At 41.2% G+C, this 25,322-nt stretch overlaps 1 protein-coding gene across 7 annotated transcripts in view; it reads left to right on the plus strand.

The window, feature by feature from the left end:
- APP (amyloid beta precursor protein) overlaps positions 1-25,322 on the plus strand; it is a 271,030-nt gene that overhangs the window by 227,381 nt on the left and 18,327 nt on the right. For all 7 annotated transcript variants that reach the window (XM_008266825.4, XM_008266826.4, XM_008266827.4 and 4 more), the window contains 1 exon segment: positions 18,907-19,128. In XM_008266825.4, coding sequence (XP_008265047.1) covers positions 18,907-19,128 — 222 coding nt within the window.

Genomic DNA, 25,322 nt, shown 5'->3' on the forward strand with positions numbered 1-25,322 from the left:
CCCCCAGGCCAGTGAAGAGAATAATTTCATGGTTTGTAGGCACGGTTCATGTGTTGCTACTCAAATACATATTTTAAAAGAATGTTTTTAAAAAAATAAGATAAATTTATGTACTTGAAAGGCAGAGTTACAGAGAGGCAGAGAGAGAAATCTTCCATCTGCTAGCTTGCTCCCCAAACGGCTACATCGGCCAGAGCTGGGCTAGTCTAAAGCCAGGAGCCAGGAGCTTCTTCTAGGTCTCCGTGCTGGTGCAGGGGCCCAAACAACACATGGGCCATCTTCTGCTTTCCCAGGCCATAGCAGAGAGCTGGATTGGAAGTAGAGCAGCCAAGACTCAAACCGGTGTCCACATGGGATGCTGGCACTGTAGGTAGTAGCTTTCCCGCTACTCCACAGTGCTGACCCCTAAACAGATTTTAATGGAAGATGTGTGTGTATTTTCCTGGTTGATATTATTACTCTTTTTATCTTCTTTTTGATTACAGGCTTTGCCCCCCTCACCCAAGTTTCACTTTAGCTTCAAAATAACCTTGCAACAAGTGAAGCCGGTAGTTTTTTCCTTTATTCTTCTTCATGGGTCTGACTTCTCAGGGAGCTGATCTTATATCCACAGTCCTGGGTGTGTTTATTTTTGCCTTCCCAACTGCCTTCAGTGCCCACTCCTCACCTTGGCCTATTGAGATCCTGTTCACCTCTCAAGCATCCCACTTTCATGTCATCTCCTCTTTTAAATCTTTATCAGCACAGAGAATGCCTCCTCTAGTCTTACAGTTAATGTGGTCCATGTGTCTCGTAAGGCTTTCATGTATATATGTCATACAGTTGCTGCTAATTGTGAATTCTTTGAGAGTATGAATCACATCCCCTAGGAATTGTCTCCTGAAACAAATATTAGCTATAAGCTAAGTTTTAGAAATACCTGAACCCAAAGAGTGTTTCCAAGCAGTGTTCCTCAAAGTGTGGTCCATGGCCCAGCACTTGTGCATTTCCAGGAGGTTGTTAGAAATGAACACTCTCAGTCCCCACCCCAGACCTCGTGAATCAGTAGTGCTGGGGATGGGGCTCAGCATCTTTGGTTGAACAAACTGTCCAGATAGCTCTCTGATATCTGATAAACTTGGAGAATTACTGAGTTCAAGAGCAGTCAGTCAACTTATGGAAAGTCGGTAAACAGGTAAGGATTAAGACACCTATCTCACATCAGAATAAATGGGTTCACTGCCCTACTCTGGCTCCAGCTCCTGAGTCCAGCTTCCTGCTGTGGCAGACTTTGAGTAGCAACAGTGATGTCTCAAGTAGTTGGGTTCCTGCCACCCAAGTGAGAGCCCTGAATTGAGTTCCCAGTCACAATTATGGGCATTTGGTGGGGGGGTGGTGAGTGAGAGTACTTGTTTTCTCATTCATTCATTCATTCATTCATTCTCTCTCTCTCTCACACACACACACACACCATAAATAAAGAGGTAGAAAAGAAAATGGCCTAATTAGCCTGCTTTAATGAGCATGGCATCTAGCTACAAGTCAACTATCGCATGAAAATATGAGCGAGGTTTTGCTTTCTACATCTCTCTGATGTGAAAGGAAAAGCTGGCTTCCTTCCCACATTCAGAATGGACCTCCATCCGCATACTGCTGCCAACAGCTCTTCAAGGGAACATGAAAGTAGAATTGAACCCTCTCAGTTTTCAGATGAAGGATCCTGGGTGATGAAGTGGCCTGATCAAAATCAGAGAATGTGAATATGCTTAAAATGGTCAAGGCTGAAGGGCTTCCTCGGGTCTTGCCAAAGCCCTTGAGAAATCAAAGTAGGTCTTTACAAATACCCAGAATATAAAAAATCTGTGTTCTTTCTTTGAAGAAAAATAAGCAGATTACATCATAATCAAACGTCTTCTGTGAAAGCTGGAATTCGGGTGTTAATCTGGGCTTGAGAACCTCAGAAACTAATGAAGAATTCTCTCAACCCTGATTTTGCTTTCCATGGTTTCACTTGCTTGTGATCAGCATGGTCAAAAAATATTAACTGGAAAATTCCAGAAATAGGCAATTCATAGATTTTGATTTTAAGTGGTACCCTGTCCTGAGTAGCATGAGAAATTATTGCACCATTGCTTTGAGTTATCCTATACACACTGTATATACTGTCTCTCCCTTTGCAACCATCTTGGTTATCAGATCTACTGTTAACAGTTTCAAAGTGCTTGTGTTCAAACCACCCTTACTTTGCTAAATCATGGTCTCAAAGCCTAAGAATAGCAATACTGCTGGCAGTTAGGATATACCAAAGAGAAGTCTTTGAAAAGACAGGAGCTTTTGACTTAATAAAGGAAAGAAATGTATATGGAGGTGTATTCATGACGATGAATCTTCTATCTATGGAAATGTGAAGGAAGGGGCCAGCGCTGTGGCGTGACAGGGAAAGCCATGCCATGTGCAGTGCCAGCATTCCATATGGGCCGATTCAAGTCCCAGCTGCTCCACTTCCCACCCAGCTCCCTGGTAACGTGCCTGAAAAAGCAGTAGAGGATGGCCCAAGTCATTAGGGGAGACCCAGAAGAAGCTCCTGGCTTCAGACTGGCCCAGCTTCAGCCTGGCTGAAGTCAGAAACCTGGAACTCAACCTTGGTCCTTCAAGTAGATGGTAGGACCCCAAGTACTTGAGCCATCACCAGAGTCTCTCAGGGTCTGCACTGATCCCAGACAATCCATTATGGGATTTGGGTATCCCAAGTGTTGTAGCTGCTACCTCTAAAGCCTACCCCTTGGATTTTCTGAATTGGGATGCTAGCTATTAGAAGTCCATGCAAATATTCCAGAATGGGAGAAAAAGTTATGATCTGTAATACTTTGGGCCCTAAGCCTTCCAGCTCAGGGATACTCAACCTATAATTTATTTATCAGACCCTTTCTGTCCATTTTTCAATTTTTCTCTATCATCCATTGGATTCATTTCAAAATCAAACTGATATTATTTTAAGAAGAGGTAAAAGAGAAAATTGAAAAAATATACCTGAAATTGTCTACATTGCAAATGACAAACAGCAAAAACTTAGTGTTGTAGAATTGTCGGAGAACCTAGTGTCATCTCAAAATTGTGTATCATTTTAGAGAATTGATGGAAAATTATCAAGTAAAGACATGCTGGGTGCCAGTGCTGGGTGCCAATCCTGAAAGGCAACTCACTCTGATAAGCAGTAGCAGACTTCAAAAGTTCATTTAAAAACAGAATTAAAGACAGTGATTTCAGTGCTAATCAAATTGAAATGTTGTGCTTTTTTTTTTTTTTTCATAAAACACGATTCCCAAGAACTTTTGGAAATGCTTGTATGTATTTTTTGGGTTTTCCAGGAGACCAAGTCAAACTCTTTTAGCTATTATGGTGTCTCTTGTAGTGACTCTTGCCCTCTCCACCTGACTGGATTTCATAATTGGAAATATCCCAGACAAATGGGGAAGTTGTATTTGGGTTTGCCCTCTCCCTGTACTGGAGGAAGGTAGCAAAGGAAAACATTGGGCAACTTTTTTGGCAAATGTCCACAAAAAGAAAAGAGAAAGAAAGCCCAAAAGGTCAGGTACACTTTCAAGTCCTGAATGGAATACCTGAAAAAGATCATCATTTCCTTGCCATCTCTATGTTGGGGGCAGTGCGAGAAATTCTTTGCACATCCCAGGTGAGCCGCTGGTCAATGCTCTTTTCTCTTCACGGATCGCCTTTTCAAAAAAGCACAAAGAAAGAAAACACAGCCCCTCCAAAAGCTGTCCTAACTGTGGCTCTTGCTTTTGTCTGAGTGTGGCTTGGTGAGTGCATTGGTCTGTGCCTCAAGTCACATGTGCAAAGCACCACAGACTGAATGGCTAAATGACAGAGCTTTGTGTTCTCAGTAAAGTCCCTAAGATCAAGGTGCCAGCAGGTTGCTTGTTTCTAGAGATTCTACCCCTTGATCTGGCCTTTCCTTTTTAAAAAAAAAAATTATAAGACAAAATATTTTGTTAATTTTCATATCCATTATATATTGAAATGTTTTGATGTATCAAGTTAAGTAAAACATACTTAATTTCACCTGTTTCTGTCACAGGGTCCCTACCCACCACTCACAGTTTCACTCCATGGGGCAGATCTTTTGAGGAGAGACTAGCTTTGTTATTACATAATAATAAATCAAGAAGGAGGTGGGAGAATGTCTCAAATCTACCTCTCCTGTTGGAGTTTGGAGAGACATGGATCCCGTCTGGACTATCTTCCTCTTATAAGCACACTTGTCCTGTTGGGTTAGGGCTCCGCCTTTCTGAGCTCATTTAACGTTGATGCTTCTTGAAGGCCCTGTCTCCAAACACTGGCATTGAGCGTTATGACTTCATTGTACACATGTGGAGGGATACGGTGCAGTCTGCAACAGTTAGCTAAATCATGCTTTTGGATAAGCCCAGTATGCCCTCTCTTCATCATTTCTGAGCCATTATTTATTTAGTACACTTTGGTTTTTTATCCTAAGGGAAAAAAAAAAGTCACCAAATGACATGAAAGAAATTTTTCCTGGTTCTGTACAACTAAGACTCTAAACCAGTGATTTGAATGTCTGCTCCAAAACTCAGGTTGAAATTTAGTTGCCCTTGTGACCATATTAAGAGGCAGGGACTTCGAGAGGTAATCAGGGTTTGAGGGTACTGCCCTCACACTTGAACTAATGCTGCTCTCACGAGAGTGGGTTCTTGATAAAAGGGTGATACCAGCCTAATCTTTCTTTGTGCTCGCCTGCCCTCCCACCACATGATAATGTACCACAAAGATACTCACCAGATGCCACACCAGCTGTTGGACTTCCCAGCTCAATGTTCAGACCCAAGAGCTACATAAATCTCTGTTCTTTATAAATTACTGAGTCTCAGGTAATCTGTTAGAGAGCACAGAAATGGGCCGAGACACAGCTTTTGCTTTGGCTGTCTTCACTCTGCCTTTATGCAGTTCAACTCCAAGACCTCCTTGGTATTTGAAGGACATACACTTGGCCCACAGAACTTTGATGGATTTTTTTTAATTTGTTTTTAACTAATGAGTCCACATTCTTATCTTTGGTCTGAGTAACTGAAGTCAGGCATGCACCAAGTTAAAGCATGAGGACAAACCAGAGGGTGTAACAGCGTGGAGCGTGACAAGTCCATAACCAACACCAATAACCGTGTCTTATCATGTCTTGAGCCAGTGAGTCAGAAATATCCTAGATGTTGTCACTAATCACTCATTCCATTAAAATTATTATTCTAATCATCCAGATTCATTCAAAAATAAAAGTAAAGCTTTCATTAAACTAGTGGAAAATGTTTGTGTTAAGGCCCAATCTGTCAGAAGTGAACCCTACATTGAAATCGACATGCCAAATATCATAGACTACTCCAGCTGCTCCAGCTTCCCTAAATTTAGTTGCTGACCCGTAGGCATGACAGAGGACTCCGTTCTGACACTGGAAATGCTGGTGTTCTCATCGCCCTGGAGTGAGTAAAACCTGAAACCCGCCAGGCATTTGCCACACATTGGCTGCCAGGAACAACTCGGCGTCTGGCTTCTGAGAGAGGAAATGACATCACCTGTGGGTTTACAAGGCCCTTCCACTTGCATACCAAGCTTAAGGGTTGATGCTGGCATCCGAAATTCCCATGGTCTTATCAGGATAAGATATGCAGCCATTGTCAGCCAAGAAAGGGGAGTGGTATGTTCCCTGTGCAAGGAAACAGAGCTAACACACAAAGGAATGTTTAGTCTCCACCAGAACCCTTCCTCGTGGTGCAGGATTAGGCGAGTAAATGATTGTGCTCCTTGTTCTCTTTAAGCTGCCTAATCCCAGCCTGTCATGGGCTCCTGAGAAACCACGTTCTACTACAGTGTGTTTATTATAGCCAGAAATGGCTCTTACCAGTAAACAGTTAATATTCATTTATGTGGGCAGTGTATTTGTTTCCTAGGGCAGCCGGAACTAATTAGCACAGACTGGGTGGCCTTCACCAACAGAAGGCTGTGCGCTGGGTACTGGAAAGCCTGGAGCAAGGCTGTAGGGGGAAATCTGTTCTCTTCCTTTCTCTTGCCTGTGGTGCTGCTGACAACCCTTGGCGATGCTTTGGCTTGCAGATGCACCTCTCCAATCCCTGCCTCCGTCTTCAGGTGGTACCAGTCTCCTCTGTTTGTCTGTTTCTTCCCTAGCACAGTAAAGGGCCTATCCTCCTCCAGTGTGACCTTGTCTTAACTCAATCACATCCAAAATGACTGTCTTTGCAGATAAAGTTATTAAGGCTTCAACATGTCCTTGGGAGTGACAGTCAACCCTTAGTAGTAGCTTTATTTTTTGTTCTTTATATCTTTTTATATTAGCAACAGTTTATTAACAATCATACATATTTATGGGGCACAGTGTGACATTTCTTTTTTTTTTTTTGACATTTCTTTTTCCTTTTGCTCTAGAAGCATTTTTCTGTTTAATAGTTTTCAATATTTTGTCATATTTACTTCTTTTGTAGATATTCTATACCTACATGATTCTTAGACACCACTTTTTTCTTTTTTTAAAGGTTTTGAAAATCAGAGTTACAGAGAGAGACAATCTTCCATCTGCTGGTTCACTCCCCCAAACAGCCACAATACCCAGGACTGGGCCAGGCAGAAGACAGGAGCTAGGAGCTTCATCCAGATCTCCCACATGGGTGGCAGGGGCACAAGCATTTGGGCCATCTGCTGCTGCTTTCCCAGGCCATTAGCAGGGAGTTGGATCAGAAATGGAATAGCCAGGACACAATCCAGTCTCAATGGGATACTGGCACTGTAGGCAGTGGCTTTACCAGAGACTACAGAACCGGCCCCCACCATTTTTTCTTGAAAACAGAAACACATAAAGTGAGGATAGAAGGGTATATTGTCATGTAGATGGTATAATTCACTCAACATTTGTAAGTATTTGTATATCAAATAATATAACACCCACACATTTTTTATCTCCATATATTAACTTCCATATATGAGAAAAACATTATATTTACCTTTCTGTGCCTGGCTTATGTCACTTAGCATAATGCTAAAAAAACTACTATCCAAGATTCTTTCTCAAACACTATCAAATTTAAATCAATGAACTGTGTGTCTTGAATATATGACCTCTTTGTTTAAAAAAATTAATTTCCATATTTAATTGGGACCAAATTGTGGGAAGACATTAAATGCTTTGCATTTGCTTGAGGCTGATTAATGAGTAAATTTGTAAACCATGGCTGTTTTAATTAGTCAGGGTTAATTAATGTTTACCACACTTGGAAGATGAAAAGACGTGTATAAATGCACTGTAATGTGAATCATTTTTTAATTTGTTGTAGCTTGAAGTTTCTTCAAATGAGGATTGCTTACATCATACTTTAAATAAAAGGAGCACTTGGGTAGTAGCACAGGGGCTCTGAATTTGGAGATATAGTGTTATGAAGATGATCTTGCTTTAATACTGGATCTTTGAAGAAAGAGTTGCATTTTCATGTGCTTGTATAAGAAGGAAAGAATAGAAATTTCAGATCCAACCAGTTTATCATAAGTTGAGGAGAAATTAATTTTTCTTTTTAGTTTTTTCAGAAAGCTTTTATTTATTTATCTTTTAACTTTTATTTAATGAATATAAATTTCCAAAGTACAGCTTATGGATTACAATGGCTTTTCCCCCCCATAACTTCCCTCCCACCCGCAACCCTCCCCTCTCCCCTTCCATTCACATCAAGATTCATTTTCAATTATCTTTTTATACAGAAGATCAATTTAGCATATATTAAGTAAAGAAAGCTTTTATTTAATAAATATAAATTTCATAGGTACAGCCTTAGGAATATAGTGGTTCCTTTCCCCATACCCGCCCTCCCACCTCCTACTCCCTCTCCCATCTGTCTGTTTTTAGTTTTAATTGCAACTTTTTCAGAGCAGGGTGGAGATGAGGCAAGGTTAACTATACTGAGATGAAACTAACATTTTAAAATAGCTTTTTAAAAGATTTATTTATTTAAATGACAGAGAGATAAGGAAAGGGAATAGCTCCATTCACTGGTTCACTCCCCAAGTGGCCACAACAGCCAAGAATGGACCTGGAACTCCATCTGGGTCTCCCAGATGAGTAACAGAGGTGCCAAATAGTTGGGCTGTCCTCTCCTCTGCTGAGCCTCTTGCCCATTTTAATAACTTTGACATAGCTGTTAAATCTCTTAGAGTTATTCCCTGCCTACCTCTCCCTCACTTTCTTTTCTTTACAATTTACCTGTTACTGGCATATAGGTCCCTTGTCTCACAGAATCCCTGCACTTGGGGGTTATTTATTTTACAGGTAGAGTTATAGACAGAGACAGAGAGAAAGGTCTTCCTTTTCACTCCCCAAATGGCCGCAATGGCCAGCGCCGCACTGATCCAAAGCCAGGAGACAGATGCTTCCTCCTGGCCTCTCATGCAGGTGCAGGGGCCCAAGGACTTGGGCCATCCTCCACTGCCCTCCTGGGCCACAGCAGAGAGCTGGACTGGAAGAGGAGCAACCAGGACTAGAACCCGGTACCCATATGGGATGCCGGCACCGCAGGTGGAGGATTAACCCAGGAGCCATGGCGCCGACCCCTGTTTCTTCCTTTACACTGCTGCCAGAAGAGTCCCAGCAGCCAGAAGAGTCCCAGCACCCAGACAACCTGTCCTCTGTGCCTTGCTGCTTGCACTTGTACCTGCTAGGACAGCAGTCTTTTCCCTGGGACTCTATTGTGTGTCAAAAAATGTTTGCATCAAAGTGAATTTATCTTTTAATTCCATTTTCCACAAATCTTTCAGGTACTGTCATGTTTAAAGAAAGAATCCGTTATGCTGCAGAGGTTGGGCTTTTAATGACAGGTTTGAAGAATTCCACATTATAATTTCTGTAAGCACCTTTATTTCAACCATAACGTTTCCATTAGTTCAAGACACCCAGTTTCTCCTCTAACATGTGAAGAGGCAACTGAGTATTTCTTGGGTTGAAGACCATGTAAAATAATTGACAAATTTAGAGGATATGAGGCATAAAAATCACATTCATCTCATGTGTGCGTGGAGGATGTGTAGTTTGTATCTGCTTGTATTGATAGTCATAGGATACAATTCCTATCTAAATTGATCCAAAGAAAGCATCCATGCCATGAATAAATCCTACAATGCCTATAGTAAACCTTTTATTTTAATATAAGACTTACAGGAGAGTTTCCAAAATATTACATAGAATGTCTTGTTTTCAAATCAAGTTGTACACATAATGGCCCTTCACACATTTTCACAATGCATTTCTTCAAAATAAGGACACTTACATATTGACCTATGAGAATTGTAGCCTCAACGTGACACACTTTCAGAGATTATTTATGGCATGAATATTGGTTTTTCAGCCTTTATTTTAGATTTCTGCCATCCAAAGCAGGACCAAGATCCCCTGATTTAGTTGGAAGTAAGGTCGAGACATTGGCAGAAGTTCCACAGGGAAATGTGGAAAACGAGCCCGTTAGTCTTCTTTTAGAAGTCAAGGAGCTTGACCTTTTTTTTTTATTTATTTACATAAGAGACATAGTTACAGAGAGAGGGAGAGACAGAGAGGTCTTCTGTCTGCTGGTTCACTCACCACATGGCTGTAACAGCCAAAGCTGCATGGATCAGGAGCCAGGAGCTTCTTCCAGGTCCCCCATATGGGTGCAGGGATCCAAACACTTTGGGCCAACTTCTGCTTTTCCAGGCCATGAGCAGGGAGCTGGATCAGAAGTGGAGCAGCTGGGACTCAAACCAGCACCCATATGGGATGCCGGCACTGCAGGTTGATGCTTAACCTACTGTGCCACAGCACCAGCCCCCATTGACTGACTTTTATCTTGATTTCAGACTGACACTACTTTATAGATCTAAGCTGTTTGATCTACACTGTTTGAAAGCCAAAAAGAAAATTTTTCTTAAATAACAAAGTCCTTTTCTTCCTCAGTGTAAGCCAGACAAGTGATATTTCAGGAAATCACCTATAATAAGGAATATTTTCACAAGTGACATCCATCCTTGTTTATGCCACCTCCAGGGACAGTTTGTTGCCATAAGTGGACAAAGTATACCCCATTTAAAAATCTATGGCCAGGGAACTACTCCACAAAAATAAACTCAGATTTAGATATGGAGTCGGAATTTTAACTCTGAGATTTCCAAAGTTGATAGTATGGCTAAAAATAAGAGCACTGACCCAATTTTCTGAAGGTCAAGATCAAAAACTAGATTTGTGGGATAGCATTGTGTTGTGGTAATATGGCTATAAATGTTTACATAGCCATTTCCTATGTGATTGTTTTGTTCTTGGCCATTGAAATATTCTGGCCTCTACACAATATCATGGATGAGAAAGGATATTTGAGTTAAGGCTGCAGAAACAGTTTGCTCTTCTAAAACAGCTCACGACCAAAAACGTTATTTAGGATTGACTCAGAGTGGGTGGAACCTAATAGCGGTTCATGGAACTATCATGCTCAAGCCATCCTGAGAAAGGGAGTTTGCAAAAGGGACAGCTGAAAGGGAAAACTGTTGGAGAGGGTGGAGTGTCAAAACAGAATTGACAAGTCAGGCCCCATTTCTAGAGCAAGCCTGGCTTGCACAGCTAGGAAGCACCTGGCTTTTCAGCTCTGCCCCACCATCCAGAAGCTGTGTGACCTCTGCCTACAGCTGTGATGTCTTTCACCATGGTTTCTTCTTATGAGAAAAAGAGGTGCTGGTGAATTTGTCTGTTTCCAAATCTATCACAAATATCAAGCGTTTGGAAACCAGGATGCTTGTGATGATAGATGAGTTCATGTTTCTACGGTATCCATTACTGCCCAAAGTTAAATAGCTGTGTGCTCTATAAAATGGGGATGTCTTTGCAATAGTGAGAAGGCTTCACTAGGAATTTGGATACCTGGGTTTGAACGCTGGTCTGCCAGTTACTTGTTTAAAATACACTTGTCAGGGTGGCTGTCAGTTTGTTCCAGTGCCAATAGGGGCAGCAGTCTCACTCTATAAAGATTGCTTTGGGTGATCAGTGAGCTGATGGATATGAAAAGGCCACAGAAATGGGAACTCTGATGAGTGCAGTTGGTTTCACGCTTTCAAGGCATCCTAGCATAACACAGCCCTACTACAAGACTGTGGCTGTGGCAGGTCCACGAATCAGTCAGCACTGAAACACCCAGAGGTTCTCCCCAAATCAGCACACCAAGCAACTCCTGCTGCACTGAACTTTAGATAAGAACATGCTCAGGAGAAAATGTACCCCAAGTGGCAGCAAGAGCTGCTGTTCCTGGGAAAAACCCAGCCAGGAGCTGCGTCCCCCGGTGCCCTGTGGACTTGAAGGCACAGTCTCTTCCCCAGAGTGCATCATCGTGTCCTGTTTCCTGAACACTTTGCTCTTCTGGCTGGCTTGTGGCTTCCTGTCTCACAGATGGCCTGGTGAAGATGGGAACCTGTGGGCAGCCCTCCCTTCGCAGTGTCTTTCTGGTTCAAGTGACTGTGAGTGATCAGTTCAGGGCAGCAGAGGGTGTGGACTTCTAAGAACATGACTGGAAGTGTTTGGCAAAAGGTTTGCTCTGGCTGTATTGTTTCTTAGCCATGACCATCACCCGTATCTCGCTTCAGTTTTGTGTTTTGTTTTGAAGCCTGTTTTGCCTTTTGTGAGGGGATGACTGAGGCCATTGCTTGCTGGTGTCTTTGCAGCCTTGTGGCTGTGGTCAGTGTACCATGTATTGGAGTCACCTGGTGACTGCAACGTCCCCTGTGAACCTGCAGCCTCTCGTTCCCTCCATCTAGATGGCACGGGGCGGGATGGGAGTGTTGCATTCGTAATAAGCTCCCGAGGACATTGTGTAGCCAAAGTACAGATGAAAGGATTCAGTTCAAAGTGGAAGAACTGCAGACTATCCAAACAACTCCCATGGCTTTATGGGTACAGAACACAAGCCTGTGGAGCCTGCAAGGTCGTGGAGATGTTAAATAGAATAAACAGCGTAGCAGCTTTATGTTGAGCCAAGACTCAGACATGCACAGACTGTGATTGGAAAATAAAATCTGATCGCCTAGTCCTGGTGTGGGCAGGATGCCTAGAATGGATGGCAGCTGATTCATAGTGGAATTCTTGTTACGGAAAAATCACATCCCCCTTACAGATACTTCCAGTGCAGCCATGCTGGTGTAGGGGCTAAAGGTCTCAGGGGGGTAGGGGTGTGCGTTCTGTGGTATGCAGGGATACCAGCACCAATCCTTGCAGGCAGATGTGTAAGGAAATATTTATTTAAAATATAAGAATTGGCCACGTGAGAATCCGTTAGGCAGCATTGAAAAATTTTTCTTTTGAGGAGAGGCAGGAGATAGAAAAATATTTATCAGAAACCAAAAGAATCATAAAATAGGAAAAAGTAATGTCAGTGGAGGCTTATTCTTAAAGAAAATCTAGCAAGATTGGGGACCTCCTGTCTCCCTGGTCTTCAAAGCAGAACTTTTTATTAGATTTGTTTTTATTGACAAACAGTAATTGTACATTTTTATGGGGTACAGTGTAGTATTTCGATACATGTATTGATTTAATGTTCAAATGAGGATAATTAGCATCCATCACTTCATATATTCAAGATTTCTGTGTAGTGTGAACATTCAAAAGTCTTTCCTTCTAGCTATTTAGAAAAATACAATGTTATTGTTAACTCTTGTTGCCCTACTGTGCAATAGAACAGAATGATTATTTTTACAATAAGGGAAAAATACTTTTTAATTCAATAAAAGTAAACCTTTCTGAGGTTTAATTTATATATATGTATTTTTGAGAAACTTAATTAACTTTGAAGAAGAATCCAGCAATGATACGTCTTTCGCTAGCAGTTATGAGACATAAGAATATCCTTCACTTAATACATGAAAACAAAGTAAATCTTTGAGAACAGTCTTTACTGTTAACTCTCACAATCCAACTCTTTGAGGACAGAGATCCTGTAAGGGAAGTTAGTGCACAGTGACTCCTGCTGTTAATTTAACAATTAACACGCTTACGTATGACATCAGCAAAGCAGAACTGTTAACAGCCAGATCATGCAAAGGAAAGGCTGAGGCAGCTCCTCCTTCATATGAAGAAAATATTCTCCCCACTGTAAGTGATTTGTTGTTCAAAGCTTGTTAAAAATATTGCATTTATTCTAGAGGTAGAGATACAATGGGAGACATTCAGACATCTCCCATCCATTGGTTCACTCCCCAAATGCCTGCCACCACTGGGGCTAGGCCAAGCCAAAACTGGGAGCCAGGAACTCTATCCAGGTCTCCCATGTGGGTGGCAAAGATGCAGCTTCTTGAGCCATCACCTGCCTCCTCCCAGGGTGTGCATTGTCAGGAAACTGGAATCAGGAGTACAGCAAGGACGCCAGCCCAGAAACTCCAATATTGGATGTGGGCATCTCAACCCAGAGCTTAACTGCTAAGCCAAGTACCCATCCCCTCGTGAGTGTTTAATGTATGGAAAAGATTGTTCAGTAATTATAACTGAAATTTGTAAAAGAGAACTGATTTTATGTCTGTCAACTACTTTCTTGAAACCTAAAATGTGGCCGTTGAATTTTAAGGTGTTTGGTTAATGGATTAAGAGAAAAAAGAAATTATCTAGAATTCATGTTTTCCACTCCCCAGTCCTTTTATTTATGAGGTCATTTTTCTCTAAGTGAATGATCATGGATTTCTGTTGCTTCTACAGAAACAAAAAATGTGGAGTATGAAAAAACTGTGCATGGATTTCAAAAGATGTATTTATTTATAAGGCAGAGCATCAAAAAGGGAAGAGACAGGGAGAGAGAGATATCTTTCATCCACTGGTTCACTCCCCAAATGGCCACCACAGTCAGGGCTGGGCCACGCCAAACCAGGAGCCTTGAACTGCACCTGGTCTCCCTTGTGTTTGGCAGGAACTCAAGCACCTGAGCTATCTTCCCAGGTGCACTAGTAGGGAACTGGACCAGAAGCAGGGCAGCCAGGAATCGAACTAGTGTTCCTATATGAGGCCATCATCGCAAGTGGCAGTTTAACCTGCTGCGCCACAATGCCAGCCCCATAAACTTACCTTTTCATTCCATTTTCTTTGTACTTTTTGAAGTCCCCATGTATTTTAGTCCTCTGAAGATGAAATTGCTAATGAGCATCTCTTTTGATGTTGCTTTCTTTGAAGTATTTTAAATATTTTCAGTGATTGTTAACAGCAGGAATATGGGTTTTTCCTTTATACTAGAAGTGAGCCTAAATATATTTGCAAAGCATTTTTAAAAGAGCAACTTATGGGGTTCATTGTATGTTTAACATTTAGTGTTAATACCTCTGTTACTGTTTAAACCATAGGTTGAATATGATGATCACTGAACCCAGTTACATATTTCCACTTCTAAGTGCAAGGCTCAAGTGTCTCTGTATTATAGAATATATTTGACTACAGAGGTAACTGCTGTAATTTCCCACAGTAACAAATAGCTTTTAAGTAGAAAAAAAGTGTCTTGGGGGAAAATGAATTCTTAGTTTAATACAGCATTTGGCAATTGTGGATGCTTGGGAGCTTTGGAAATCCCCTAAAATAGACCATCAAAGCATTGTAATAAAATATTCAATTAATTCAGATAAAAGGATAATCCATCAGGGCCACCAACATAGTGGAAGTGTGGTTTCTGTACAATTAGTCTCACCATGGAAGTCAAAGATAGAGTGCCTCTCAGAATGAACAATGAAATAATCACATTTGGCCCTGGATATTTTGTCAAAAGCTCAATTGCCCAGCACCAACGTGTTAACCATTGGTGAAATCCTGAGCCCTTAATAACGTCACAGAGTTCCCGGCTGCCTCAGATATGTTATGATCACATAATTGAATCTTGCCCCGACCAACAGGAACCTATTGTGTCTGCCCTCTTCCCTTTTTACTCACACGTCTCCGTCGTTCCAAGTGACACACCTGGGGTGGTTATTTCTAAATTTCCTTAAGAACATGTGCATTTTTTGTACCAAAAAGAAAAAAGACTAAGTGCATGCTTTTCACTCAGCATAAAATGAAACTTTTCTTCATTATTTAACATTTTCTGAAAAAGAATGAAGCAGGAAAAGGAATCACCATGGGGCTCAACATTTTGTTGGGCATTTGGGGGAGGTGTCCTGCCAGCAGTACAAGGGATAAGAGAGAAAAAGAATGCCATGGTTTGTCTCAACCCTAAATGTTCCATATATTCCATGGCATTCAAATGTAAGATTTCCCACTGTCACATTTCCTTCCTGTGCCTTTTTGACTTGAAGAGCTGAGATTGGATCAGGACCCTGTCTACCTGCTCCTGCCTGGGAAATGCCTATTTGAGGGACAAAGACAATGACTGTTCCATAAGGCTCATAGTAATTAAGTCTACCTACCAGAAGGCAGACTTCTAGCCCCATCAGAAGGGAAGATACTGGAACACAGTTATGCTTCTAATAAAATAATTGTCACAATTTCACTCTGTAATTAAGCCATCATCCAGTGATGAGACTAAGAGTCAGCCCCTCTAGGAGACTATAAGAAGTTGAAATAAGTAGGGAATAAATAGAGGGAGGTGTCTGCATGCAGCCTACAACATGGATTTTTAGCACTGATGTCCACTGGCTCTGGAATCTTGCAAAGGTTAATTCATCTCTCCCAGTCTGTTTCCTGTATTGTAAGAATAGTTGTACCCACATCATAAAGTTGTTGAGAGTAGTAACTGAGGAGGTATTTGAGCTGAGCTTTAAAGAGTTCTTATAATTTAGAAAAGAAGAGATTGGCCTCCCAAGGAGCAGGAACAAAGAATAAAAGTTGATATGATGGAAATGGATGGTTCCCTGTGGTATAACCCATGCCATTCAGCCTCAGAGAAGCAAGGTGTAGACAGCAAAGGAACTGTGGGCCTCTTGGCTGGCAATCAAGGGTAGGCCCAGGTCACAGAGGCTCCCCCAGCCTCAGGCAGGGGGGATTCATTCAGTAGAACACGAGGGCTCACTGAATTGGGGAAGAGCTGTTCCTCAATATCAAGAAAATGTCTAGGGCACAGAGAATAAAAATTAATAGGAAGATGTCTACATTAGTTCATGCTGCTACAAAAGAATACCTGAGGCTGGGTAATTTCTAGACAGCAGATACTTATTTTTCACAGTCTTGCAGGCTGATAGTCCAAGATCAAGGCAGCTGCAGGTTTGATATCTGGGGAGAGCCCAGTCTCTCTGCTTCCAAAATGGTTCTGTTGTTGTTGCATCCTGTGAAGGAAACAAATGTTGTATCCTCCCCTGGCAGAGGAGTAGAGCAAAATCAGGCATAAGGCTTTCATCTGTTCCTGGGGTGATGCCTTCCTGCCTCGCTTGTTGCCCAGCGGACAGCATCATTGTTCTCCAGGCAGAAAGTGACTGTGGTGGGGGGTACGGTGTGCTGAATGTGGAGGAGTGAAAGTGAACGAGAGTTCAGAAATAGGAGTTATGAGGAGCTGTCGGTAATGAAGCCTGGGACATGAGAAAGGAAGTCATTGATGATTCCAGAGGCCGTCAGCCTGTGGCTGGGAGAATGGTTCTGCATGATGAGAAAATGGGAAGGCGGGTTGAAGTCTTGAGCACGATTCTGGACCGGCTGCTGAGTTCATGGATCAGAGGGAGGCCTAAGTTAATAGATTACCAAGCTGTTTATAAATTAGAGTGGGAGGGAGAAGTCAAAGCTGAGAAAATCAATGTCAGTTCCACCCAAATGTAGGAGATCCTTATAGTTTTTTAGTAGGTAGATGGTGTTTCCAAAAGGGGAGAATTATAGGAAGAAATGAGTGGGGACTTCAGAAAGCTAGTGGAAAATGGAATTTAGAAGGTAAGTTTATTTGGCTGCAAAAAATTTTGAAAGCCACTCAGTTTTTTCATAATATGCATTTTCCATTGACTTTTTGAATGCCCACCTCATGTACATCATTTTCAATTTTTGCCTCAAAATAAACTTATGTTCTTAATCCTCTTTTTCTATGAACTTTTCTAAGTACTCTCATACAAGAAGAAAATACGAGGGATGAAGGTTGGGGAAAAAGGAGCAAAAAACATTTTTCAGAGATGCCTGAGGGAAGAATCTCTGTACCTATGTGAGACACAGATAAGTTCCAAGTGTAGAAGGAGGGTAGATGATAAGTGCCACAAAGACACCAAGAATAGCATGGCCCCACAATTCTTTAGCTGGACAATGTTGTAAGCAGATAGATAGATAGTGCTTCACAGCCTTCATATATATGTGTGTGTGTGTATAGATAGATCAGTGCTTCACAGCCAAAACCATAAGATTTATAGAAAAGAAATGCCCACTGAATTTATTAAATTAGACCCTGACTAAATTATTAGCCATTACCTGTGGCTCTGTTAGACATAGAAAAATTGGAGAAAATCTAATGAGGGCCCTTAATCTGTAAGGAAAAGGTCAATGCAAGCATCCAGTGCTGAATTTTAGAATGTGCCACAGTGAATAGGTATATAACTCGTGTCAGACTTCAAAAGGACTAATTTGCTGGAGATTCTATCACTTAGAATCATTTCTTACATAAAACTGACTGTAGAAGGATATTAATCACATGCATTAGGGCTATCCCATCAGAATCATTTTAGTGGGTATATTTGAACAGAAATTCAATTTTTCAGATAAATTATTTTTTGTCGATTTAAAAGAGAATGTGAAGGATAATGATAAAATGTTACAAGTCAAATTGAAATCCTGATTTAGTTTTCTTCATTTTGACCTGCAATAATACTAACCAGTGATTGATTTGAAATATATACTACAATAAGCTGACCCAGGTGTGATCAGAAAATGATATTCTAATGATATATTATTATTAGCATGCGTGCTATCTCTGGGTCTCTGGTTTAAAATATATAGTGTACAAAACAACCTGATAAGTCTTTGGTTACTTAATAGGGGATTCCTACATATTTTGTGATACCTCAGGGTCATTTTATAAAGCAGTAATTACATCTGTGACAAGGTTATGTTTTAAGCTCTTTTCCAATAAAATGGGTTTCGGTAATGCAACATATAACTTGAAGATTTTCGCCAGACTACCAGAACTTCAGATAAATCAGTAGTGTTCTATAGAATAGGTTTTTGTCTCATCAGCTTCTAAAGGAGGAAAATGAGTGCATTTTTTGGAAAGGGAAGCCACAGAGAAGATCGAGGCAGGGAGGCACATTGGTATCTGCTCACTGAGAAGTGCTGGGATGTAGAGAAGGCTGGAGCCCTCATGTCTGCAGAGCAAGGGTACCGTGCATCCTGAGGCACTAGTGGGGCACTTGAGAAAGGCAGACTTGCTCAAGGTAGAACAGTGAGAACCATTCAAGAACTGAGCAAGCTGCCTACCTGTTAATGTGTTTCTCGCCCACGGAGCAGGTGCTCAAGGAAAGGTCAAGCATTCGGTGACCTTTGGCTTCAAAGATGCTGTCTCTTGTCTGCTGTTGACACTCTGCCTCACACCAGGGCATGCTGTCCGTTCCTCTGTGGTCATCATGTGGTTGGGAAAGCTGTGTCAGAGGACAAAATGGCCATTGAGACCCCCAGGTCTTCCACTTCCTGGGAGGAGTGGCTTGGTGGTGCAGAGCATCAGCCAACTGCCAATTCTCCATGGCTTCAACCACCACCAGGGACAACTGCTAGCTGTGACTTTGCCTAAGTGGCTTAACTTCCTGGTGCCTCAGTTTCCACATTTGTAAGAGATGCTAATGGAAGCCCTACTGTGGCTCCATTAGCTCACACGTGAGCAAGTGATGGAAGTCCCGCCTCACAGGCAGCGGTAGCTGCTGCTGCTGGCTTGATCTTGTAGTTACTCACCAAAGTGATCATTGTGTTTTGTACAGACGAGCTGCTTCAGAAAGAGCAAAACTACTCTGATGATGTCTTGGCCAACATGATCAGCGAGCCAAGAATCAGTTATGGAAATGATGCCCTCATGCCGTCTCTGACCGAAACGAAAACCACCGTGGAGCTTCTTCCTGTGAATGGGGAGTTCAGCCTGGATGATCTCCAGCCGTGGCATCCTTTTGGGGTTGACTCCGTCCCAGCCAATACAGAAAATGAAGGTAGGTCCCTAGAGGGAGCGAAGGAATGTTCTGGGGTGTGTGTGCGAGTGTGCGTGAGAGAGAGAGAAAGAGATTTATTTAGTGGTTTTTAAATGTGGACCTAATATTATAATGTTTAAGAAGTAAATATTAGGGGTTGTTACTATAGAACTATCAATATAAGTTATGCTACAAAGCAAGTAACTGATGATGTGTTTATAAAACAGCAGCCTCCTGGTGCAGGTGGAAGAGGGAATGGTTACATAGAACAGCTTTCAGTGAAAGGTCTAGTGTTTGCCCAAGATCCAGGCTTGCATCCACCTGGAGCTGGCCCTCCCAGAAAAAAAGGGACACACGATAGATTGTTCAAGAAGCAAATTCCCCACCTGGAAAACCTGTGCAATAACATTCTCCTGATTTTTATTTTCTTGTTTTCTTAATATAAAATGATACATTATGTAATAACAATAGAAATATAAACATATTATATACCATATGCAAGTAGTATTATCACTTTTTTAAATAAGGATTTGAGGCACCAAGAGATTAAATTCCTATCAAAAACCTCCAGTCAAGAACTTAGAGAAGTTTTCTCACTCAGTCATATGGTTGCATCTGGAATGAATATTCACAGTATTCAACTTGTGTTCATAAGAAAATGGCCTAGACAGGTGATGAAACTAAAACAATTACAGTTTTCCTGGTGGAGAAATTTTAGTGGATCCTGCATAGAGATTTCAAAGTCTTCAAGATAGTTTTCAGTGGCATTTTATCTGTACACAGGCTTCAGGTTGATTTTGAACATTGAAAGCAAAGATAAGCAGATTTAAATAAAATGTAATTTTGTTTAAGATATAAACAATGTTTGTGTTCAGAAAGTTAAATTTGAAGCAGCTGTCAAAATTAAAGAGCACATTGCTTTAAATGTCTTTCCCTAAGAAGCCAAGTTCAGAGGAAGTAAGATTTTTCTCTGAACAAATCTGTGCCCCTTTTGATGTCCTTTTCCATGAAGATTTCTTAGCAGAGATAACTAGGAGAGACCATTTTTTAGTTTATATTTTTGAACACGTAAAAATGACAAAATAAAACATCAACACTTCTGTTTCTAAATAGTCAAAAAAAAAAAAATGCTTTTCAAGATCCAAAGCAGAATTTTGCCTGTGTTTTTCTACCTTAAAGTAGCAAATTCTGATAGTGGTTTCATATTCGGAATATGGATACTTCATCAAATGCAGTCAGCACATTTCTCAGACTAAACTGATATCCAATATTAGACTTGAAGTACATTGAAGAAGCTTTATTTTTTAAACCTTTTATTTAAGAACCATTGGAGAAAATCTTTATAAAATCTGTTCACAATATGAGAAACCCCAAATTTGTTTCCTTAATTTGAAAAGGGGGCTATTACGATAATAACACCAGATCCAAACAGTAACATTATGATGTAAACATGATCAAGACTTAACCATTTATGGAAACAGTTCTTACCCCCATAGAGAACATTGGAAGGATATTTACTTTTAAGAGACCTGGTGAATAACCTCCTTATGGAATTGTGTTAGTACTAGAGCACTGGTTGTGCCACTTTCTATAGGGAGATTCATTGTGGCCATTTAAAATTCTCATCATTCAGTCTCTGTTGAGAATGTTTTGTAATAAAAAACTGTCCAGTGTCATTTTCTGACTCATGCACACTAGCTTTGCCCTTTACTTAACAGGGCACACTGTGGCATTGAACCTGGGAGACCCACACACACATATACCCTGGAGCCCTTGGGTATTGCCAAGATGCGCAGCTGGAAACAGGAATTGATTTACCAGTCCTCTCGATGCTCAGGAAGCAGCTGTTCATTGCCTGAGTTTCATGAAACAAAGTCATGTTCTGATTAAGTAAACATCTACTCTTGATAAATGGCAAAATCTCACATTAAAATATTGGGAGATAATAGTACTTAAGATTTCAGAGTCTTGAGTTGTGGCTCCCATGTTTTATCAGACCTAACACCTCTTTTACAACAAATATTTTTTTTAAAACCTCAATGATTAACCTTTAAATAAAACTGATCAGCAAAGTTGAGGAGAAATTTTAATTATAGGTGCTCAGGCCCAATAATCAGAGGAAACAGTGACAATCCATGTCACATCCGGGGATGTGACACTGAGCTGCAAGCTGATACAGGTGTTGTTTCAATGATTGGGCTCTCCAAGTCGCAGAAGCATCAGTTACGGGTTTTTCCAAAATAAATAACTTACAAAAGCTCTGAATTGATCTTTTCTTAATTTACCCAATATGTGTCTCCCGAGTACACAGTTTGCATTAAAAACTTTGAAAGCACTGTTTTGTGCTTACATATAAAATTTAGTTAGGTTTGAGACTCACATTGCCTTAACCACCTGTATGTCCACTGGGAAATTACAAAATCAGGGTGCAAGACAATTGTATTTGTTGGGATTGCCCAGTGCACAGCATCTAACATTCCTGGTCCCCATCCAGTAAAAGCCCCAAGTGTCCTCCATCCTCTCTGGTCTTAGTGACAGCCAAGAATACCACCACATCCTCACCTTTCCTGCTCCACACCCCTGTAAGAGATGGATCTGAATTTAAGTCGCAATCCTACTGTGTGTTGATGAGCAAGTTACTTAGCCTCTCTGGCTGTTTCCTATTCTGTAATAATTTCTAATGCAAAGAGAATGCCATGAGTATCCAATGAGACCATATGAAAAGCTCTTTGCAAAGTGCCTGGGACATAGCAAATGTTCAGGGGTAACTATTTTTTTTTTTTAATGGAACCAGGCTCTTCTTAGACTCTATGAACCTATCTTAGGATGAATCATTGTGTACCCTGAACACGAATGAATAGAGCAAGCCTTAGAATGATTTGGTCCTAAAGTCACACCTCTTTTCCCCATCCTACCTCCTTCTCCCTCTCCCCAGAAACTCTGCAAACATGCACACACACAGAGACTGTTGAAAATATCTAAAATTCTCAAAGGATCTCCTTTCATTGTTCTTTCAGTCCTGATTGGCACAACTTCAAATGCCTACCAAAAATGAGTTGTTTTTCTCCAGAACACTCAGTCAAGTCCAGAGGAAGGTCCAATGCCCAGGCATTCTTGTAACTTACACTAAAAAAAAATAAATATATCACAAAGACAGTGTTCCTAAATTACGGGCTCTTGAACGGCTATAATTTGCTATAAAGAGTCTTCATTCTTTATGGCTGAAAAACCCACCTACCTACCGTCACTTCAGTTTGCCTATTCCATTATAGTCTGTTGTTAGGAAACATGCAATGATCTGGCTGAAAATATTTGAGTTAATAGCAGGCGACTGCCTGCAAAAGCTGGACACACAGATCCACGTGGCATGCTGTGACCACCAGGAAGTTTCTGTGGCCAGAAGTCGGCGTCTTTGTAAATAATGCATGCATAAGACACTATCATATTCTTAAAGATGCACAAGTCTTATAAGACTATACTATGTATTTGCAGAGTGAAACAGCTCCCTGGTATTATTTTTATCAGCCCTAAAGAAGCAATGAGGAACCCAATTCAAATGATAACAGTAAATAATAATTCCTTATTAAACCTGCAAGCCAGCGTTTCCAGACTTGGCCCATCCTCCATGGAAACATGATTTCTGCTGATTCCATATGCTTAGATCTGCCAGAGAGTCCATCAAGACAACACTAGGTTAGGATTGGTCTGTTACAGGGAGCACCAGGCCTGACAAGCTCAAAAATCCAAGTATTTCAATTATTCTGGGTTTTTTTTTAAGATTTTTTTTTTTAAGATTTGAGACGCAGTTGGGGGGGGGGGTCTTCTTCTGTTTGTTCACTCCCCAAATGGCCGCAATGGCCAGAGCTGCACCCATCTGAAGCAGAGGATTAACCTACTGCTCCAAAGCGCCGGCCCCTGTTTCTCTCCTTTTAAAGGGAAGAATTTGATTCAAAGCTGCTAAGAGCTTTGAATTTCTGCTGCCATCTTATTGTAACTTTTTATTTCTTGCTTTTCATTTACTAAGCAACCAGTGTTTTGAACGCTATATTATAGAAGTTACTTTCTGGTCCATTTGAACAATTTGAAAGTATTTCCAATAGATTGGAAAATAATACACTAGATTGTCTTGTCAGTGTACATTTTATTTTTGCATGGTCATAACTGCCTTTAAAAATGTCTTATTGTTTGCTCACTGAACTTAAGAGCCACTTATTTTTGTGAGTATTAATTCATACTAAATCAGCTTCAGACTGTTAAAGCAGACAATGACTCAAGTCGCTACTATGACTGGTTTTATCTTGCTAAAAAATAATTGCTTTCAGATAATGTGTGTATGTGATGGGAAATGAGACAGGGAATGATGATCTCAGCCACAAATATCTCTAAAAAGTATTTTGTGATACAGGTTGATTCTCCCTAATTCAAAAACTCAAATGCCCCTGTATTAGAGATGCACAATCAATAGGATATGTCAATGGATATATATATTCATATATATTTATATATATATGAAGGGGGAATTAATTAGCATAATTAGCTCGCAGGGCTATGGCACCTGAGAAGGCTCACCACAGGCTGGAGACCTTGGGATGCTAGGAGCATGCCTCAGCCCACATCTGAGGGGGTCACTCTCAGCTCAAGGCTGAAAACATGAGTGCCAACAAAGGGGACACTGCTATAAGTCCTGGAGTCCGAAGGCCAGCAACTGTCACAAGGCAGGAGTGGAGCAAGTCCAAGTGCTCAGAAGGAAAGGCCAGTTCACCTTGTGTATTTAGCATCTCTGGACACCCAGACAATTCATGATGCCCACACGCATCGAGACTGGGTCTTCCCACCTGATGCATGCACTCAGATTTGCATGCTGACCTAATCTGGAAACACCCTCACAGACACCCCTGAAGTAAGTTCTCCCAGTCTCTAGACATTCCGTTATCCTGTCAAGCTGATGATACAGTTAACCAGCACAGCGCTAAAATCCAAAACTTTTCAAATACCAACTGACAGGACCCCATCAGTGGAAAATCCCATGCCTGAGCTCATAGGACAGGTAGCAGCCAAAATGCAGGTGCACCGAATGTATTCTCCACCATGCTCCCAGTCTCTGCACAAGAAAAGATCCAATCATTTTTCTCTTTTGATTCATCCAAATGGCCAAGTGCTCTCAGAAACATGATTTCCTCATATTTTGAATATTTGGCTTGCTGCCACTTTTTCCCTACTTGTAAATGCCTAGCCTGTGTTTGTCATTAAGCAACTGGGTGGTTTTATTAGAACTGCAGGTCCCAAAGCCATACCATCAAGTGGACCTGCCTCCAGTCTACACCTGTGCTCTCACTGCCTTGCCTTTTAACCTCTACACTCACCGTGCAGTACCGCAGGCACTTTCCCTATCTGGGCTTCATTTGCCTTTTGAGTATTTATTAGTTTGAAAAGCTTTGTTTCTCCCTCCCTTATCTCTTCCAAGACATGTTTTCTGAGAGTCAGACACACTTTGGAAGTGCCAAATGAAGACAGGCAATGGTTGTTGTGCACACACTGCTTTCTCTGGGTCAGACCCAGGATATACAGAAAGGAACTGTGAATCTCACAAATACAAGAGGAAATCATCTAATTTCAGCTCTGTGCCATCTATCAAGTGCAAACTGGGCTTTAAAAGAGAGTGTGGTTTACTTCTTACCTTCGGACTAAGGACAAAATTGGCTTCACTAAATGGCAGACTGTGTGTGGTGAAACTTTGCTCTCCTGATAAATTCATATTTGCGTTTTCCCTGGAGATCTAGCGGAACCCTTTTGTAGTTAATTAACTGTAAAATAAGATAAGATTAGATGGTTGTAAAGGAGGTATCTTTAAGGTTTTCCACTGGGCTGGGTACATTCTATTTTATTTCTAATCAAAAGCAAAGAAGCCGGCTCTAAACTAGCTCAGAGGGAAATCCACACTCCCCAAACCCTCTCCTTTGATGTTGCTGCGAATCCTGGGGAGTGCTTTTATTCTCCAGCTAAGGAGTAGGATTGGCACATCAATAGCGATAAACCTTTTGAAGGGGTGTCCCGCCCACTCTTGGTGCTTGGGATTAACTTGCTGTGGTTCTTTCCCAGCTGCTCCTTTTTTTTACCACTTGTTTATTGCTCATGCTCTTCTCTGCTCTGTGTCCAGAAGCCACCACTTACCATCTTGATTTGTCTTGTTTGCGTTCTGTGTCTCTTGCTTCCTG

This window comes from Oryctolagus cuniculus, chromosome 4 (genome assembly GCF_964237555.1).
Source record: "Oryctolagus cuniculus chromosome 4, mOryCun1.1, whole genome shotgun sequence".
In the NCBI taxonomy this organism is placed as follows: Eukaryota; Metazoa; Chordata; class Mammalia; order Lagomorpha; family Leporidae; genus Oryctolagus; species Oryctolagus cuniculus.